Source organism: Poromitra crassiceps, assembly GCF_964638095.1.
Source record: "Poromitra crassiceps genome assembly, chromosome: 15".
NCBI classification, from domain to species: Eukaryota; Metazoa; Chordata; class Actinopteri; order Beryciformes; family Melamphaidae; genus Poromitra; species Poromitra crassiceps.
The window spans coordinates 5,796,556-5,801,555 of NC_139634.1; the positions used below are offsets into that span (position 1 = coordinate 5,796,556).

The 5,000-nt window shown below is 47.4% G+C and overlaps 1 protein-coding gene across 1 annotated transcript in view; it reads left to right on the forward strand.

The window, feature by feature from the left end:
• Window positions 1-3,849: 3,849 nt before the first annotated feature.
• spon2a (spondin 2a, extracellular matrix protein) overlaps window positions 3,850-5,000 on the forward strand; it is a gene marked incomplete at its 5' end in the record, with an annotated part of 29,450 nt that continues 28,299 nt past the window's right edge. Inside the window, one exon of the mRNA XM_083651529.1 lies at window positions 3,850-4,081. Within this exon, the coding sequence (XP_083507655.1) occupies window positions 3,850-4,081 (232 nt within the window). The remainder of the gene's footprint in view (window positions 4,082-5,000) is intronic.

The window sequence follows — 5,000 nt, forward strand, 5'->3', positions numbered from 1 at the left end:
GCCATGAAAATAAGACTTTCATCCCCGGAGTCCAGAAAAAGGTGACGTTCAAGAGCAGTGATGTTATGCTCTGCCCCCTGCAGAGCGGCTGAGGACACAGCAGCAGGGATGACTAAGCAGGCTCAGGTCTTTTTATGGCTGTTCAAACTTTGCTGTGGTTAATATCAGTTTGGGGAGACTGAATGAATGGATGCTTAAAGGAACACTCTGCCCATTTTCAACCAGCTTTGTATCATTAGAACATCAGTAGTATATCAGAAAACTGTAAACGGTTTTGAAGTCTGTCATTTAATTTGACAGTTATTGAGTGTTAAAGTGTGGACCAGTGACATCACTGGTCCACACTAACTCAAATTAATAACTCATTAACTCAAATCAACTCTCAATAACTGTCAAACTATTCATCATTCATCTAGTTTGACAGTTATTGAGAGTTGATTTGAGTTAATGAGTTATTAATTTGAGTTAGTGTGGACCAGTGATGTCACTGGTCCACACTTTAACACTCAATAACTGTCAAATTAAATGACAGACTTCAAAACAGTTTACAGTTTTCTGATATACTACTGATGTTCTAATGATACAAAGCTGGTTGAAAATGGGCAGAGTGTTCCTTTAATGACTCATAAGGCTGCGGTCAGAAAAATGGCCGAGTTGGAGTTTTTGCAGCTATATTAGAAGAGTAACACTATATGACCTCTGGAAATAGACTTCAGGGACAATGTGCAGTGAGATATGAGTGTTATGTGTGTCGACACATGCGTGTGTTTGTGTGCTGCTGCTGCTGCTGCTGCTCCACTTGCCCACATTTAAACCGTCTGCATTCTGCAGCTGTTTGGACTCTCAGTTATGATATATGGTAACCCATGGCAACGCCACACTATGCTGCAGCTTCCAGACATCACTCTCCCTTTCTGTCATATATTATCATATAATGCACACACACGCACACGCACGCATGCATGCAGGCACACACACACACACACACATGCACACGCACACACACACAAGCACGCACACACACACACACATGCACGCACGCACGCACGCATGCATGCAGGCACACACACACACACACACATGCACGCACGCATGCATGCAGGCAGGCACACACACACACACACACACACACGCACGCACGCATGCATGCATGCAGGCACACACACACACACACACACACATGCACGCACACACGCACACACACGCACACACACACACAAGCACGCACGCACACACACACACACACACACACACACACACACACACACACACACACACACACACACACACAGTACTGAGAATAGGTCAGTCAGGCTGTTCTGTTATTTTAATTCTGCCATCCCCCATAAACGGGGTGGTGAGTGGTGGCTGGGGGGCAGTGGGGCTACATGCTACATATTACTAGTTACTTTTATTTGAATCGCCACCCTGGAACCATCCCGAAAAAGAATTTAAACCGCCTTGAAGTCAGTGTAAACCGTCCAAAATTCTAAATGTTATCCTTTTCCTTAGTTATTGGCATCTATATTGGTTATTTGCATAAAACACACAATTTAATTAGGAAATGATTGTATCTTTATTTAAATATGTGCTTAGAAATGTAACTCAATTTGTGAGTTACTTGACAGAGTAACTGCTATAATATTACTGAAATCCTATTGGTAATAAGTTATATTACTGAGTTACTGCTAAAAGTAATATATTACATGTAATATATTACTTTTGTAATGAGTTACCCCCAACACTGCTGAGAGTATGGGCGGAGGAGAGCAGCGTGCAGATAGGAGGCTTGCAGGATGTGTTCACAGAGAAGAGACTGACTGACACTCTTGAAGCGTCTTCCACTAACAAACCACTGACACTAGAATCATCCATGCTAACACTCCTGGTTCTTCACTGTTTTCGTCTGTGGGATTTTTGAATGGGTTTTTGGCGCGATGCTTCTAATAAGGTCTCTGGGCAACGCAAGCTTAATCAAACGCGAACCAGTGTTCAGTAGGATAATCTTCACACATGAGGACCACTTTCATGAGTTTTTAAGCTTTTACGTGCCGTTAAAAGTGCGGCTAGCTAGCAAACGGCTAAATGAGACTACACTGTTGACTCGACGGGGATATTATACGTCAATAACGTCATCACTTCAAAGGACGAACACGGAAATTCTCTTTCCCTCACCTGGTTCAGCCCGGGGTAATCAGTGCACACAGCAGCGCACACATCAACAACACTCCAGGTTGAATGGTGACGTGACGCGGAAGCCTATGCGACACTGTGTGTAGTTCTGGATTAGCTTAGCACAAGATTTTTACTTCTAGGGCTCGCATTTACGCTTCAAAACTCATGAAAGTGGTCCTCATGTGTGAAGATTATCCCGCTGAACACTGGTTCGCGTTTGATTAAGCTTGCGTTGCCCAGAGACCTTATTTGAAAAATTCGAAAAATCATTCAAAAATCCCATAGACAGAAACAGTGAAGAACCAGGAAGTCCGGGACTTCCACGTTCTGACTACAAAAATACGTCATCCCTGCGGCTCTCTATGACAGTGTTGGAGAGCAGACGCTGAATTTAGGCACACAGAAAATCAAATCAGAAGAATGTTTCAGCCCATGCAGGCACACACACACACACACACACACACACACACACACACACACACTATGCATGTCACACATCCATGCATGTTGGCAATATGGAATGGATATTATATGGATATTGTGATATGAGACTATATATCATCTTAGATTTTAGATATTGTAATATGGTGCTATAAGTGTTCTGTTTTCCTGCTTTGAAAGGATGCATTACCAAACTGTTCCAGCTGTTCTATTCTTTGCCTTTACCCACCTAGTCATTATATCCACATTAACATCTCATTGTGTCAATATTTAATATTTAATATTTAATATTCTGTGAAAGCACCAAGTTACAACTGAACATTTAGCCCACTTGGTAGAAAATACGGACATATTTATTGTGTGTCACCATTCAGGCCACAAACACACAGATATGCTTTTTCCTCCATATGGCCTAATAGCCCTATAGATGCAGGTAATCAAAAGTGTGTTCTGAGCGGGCGTCATGCACGTGTCCTCTCTCTCTCTCTGACTCAGCAGCCGGAGGAGGTCAGTGAGGTCAGTCAGTGAGGTCAGTCAGTGAGGTCAGTCAGTGAGGTCAGTCAGTGAGGTCGGCTGAGCCCAGCAGACAGAGATCTGCATCTATCTTTAGGGATGTCATCCCTGTTTTATTTAAGGGTGGCTTCTGTAGCAGACATGATGGTGACGGTGATGAATGTTAACGGTTTTGCACCAACACCTCCCCGACCCCGGCCCAGCTGGCCCGGCCCAGCTGGCCCGGCCCGGGGGACTAGGAGGGATTTGTCAATGGAGGCCTGGAGGGTGGACGGGTTCAATAAGCCTCAGTCTCTCTAAACACAGATCAAATGGAGCTGTCACCCGTATCAGGGCAGGGATGGGGAATGTCCCACCTTATTCCGACGTTCCCCGATGTATTGTTTGGGCTTGGTTTCCCAAAAGTTCCGTTTGCTTGCCAAAGGACAAAGATTATATGAGTGCCAAAGGCCTTCTGGGACAGCAGCGTCTGTGCAGCCATTTTAATATGCAGCACACATTTCATTAGTTTGGAGAGCGCTCCGGGGGAGGGGCCACGCTCCGGGGGAGGGGCCGTAAATGTTAACACACATGATTGTCGGTGTTTGTGTGGGGGCCGCCTGACCACTTAGCGGCGTGTGCAAACTGACATGTCTGCCTGGAGCGAGACGAGAGGAATATTTTCACAACTGCTTTTTTCATCTTCCCCCCTTTTCTCTTTTCGCCCGTCTCTCTCAGATGATGATGTCACCGACGTGCCTGACCTGCGGTTGGCTGCGGCGGCTAGCGGTCGTGCTCCTGAGGCTCGCGCTGGCCACCTGCGCTAGCCCCGTGCGACCAATCAGTGGGACGGAGTGCACGGCCAGGGGTCCCGCCTCCTACATCCTGGTCTTTACGGGTCACTGGAGCCCACAGACCTTCCCCAAGCAGTATCCTCTGTTCCGGCCCCCCGCCCAGTGGTCCAAGCTGATAGGTGAGAACGCCTGCTGGAGAGCAGGAGATTGGTTCTCCTCATATCAGCCCCACCCCCTTGTGTTCAATTTGACCCCCAGCAACTGACGATCCGCCCAGTTTGGATCTGGCGTTTTGTGATTCCGCTGTGCCGGACTCTTCCTGCTCAACCGCTCTTGATGATTTCCAACAGCAGATTTGGGAGGATATGATTTGAACCGCATGGTGATGAGAACAGTCCAAAGTCACTGTTCCCAAAGCACCGTTTCTATGTTCCAAATGAGCGAGGGACAGTTTCCATGTTAAACAGTAGAGGAGCCAGGGACAGGGACAGGGACAGGGACAGTGACCGCAGACGGGACACGTGTGACCCTGGAGGACAGCGGTCCAGCCTCGGCTCTGGCCAGGTCGTTCCCACCACCTCATCACGTGTCGGAGGTGGAGGGCCTCATTGTCCACACACACACACACACACACACACAGACACAGACACACACACACACACACACACACGCACGCACGCACGTACAGACACACACACACACACACACACACAGACACACACACACACACACACGCACGCACGCACGTACAGACACACACACACACACACACACACACACAGACACACACACACACACAGACACACACACACACACACACACACACACACACACACAGACACACACACACACACACAGACACACACACACACACACACACACACACACACACACACACACACACACACACACACAGACACACACACACACACACACACACACACACACAGACACACACACACACACACCACGATGCGGGGTGAGAGTTGTTAATGAGCAGAGCAGTAAGAGGCAGAGAGCAGTGAGACAGAGAGACAGGCTAAATGGTACCAGATGAAGCAGGGCAGATACCCCATCAGCTCTCTCTCTCTCTCTGTC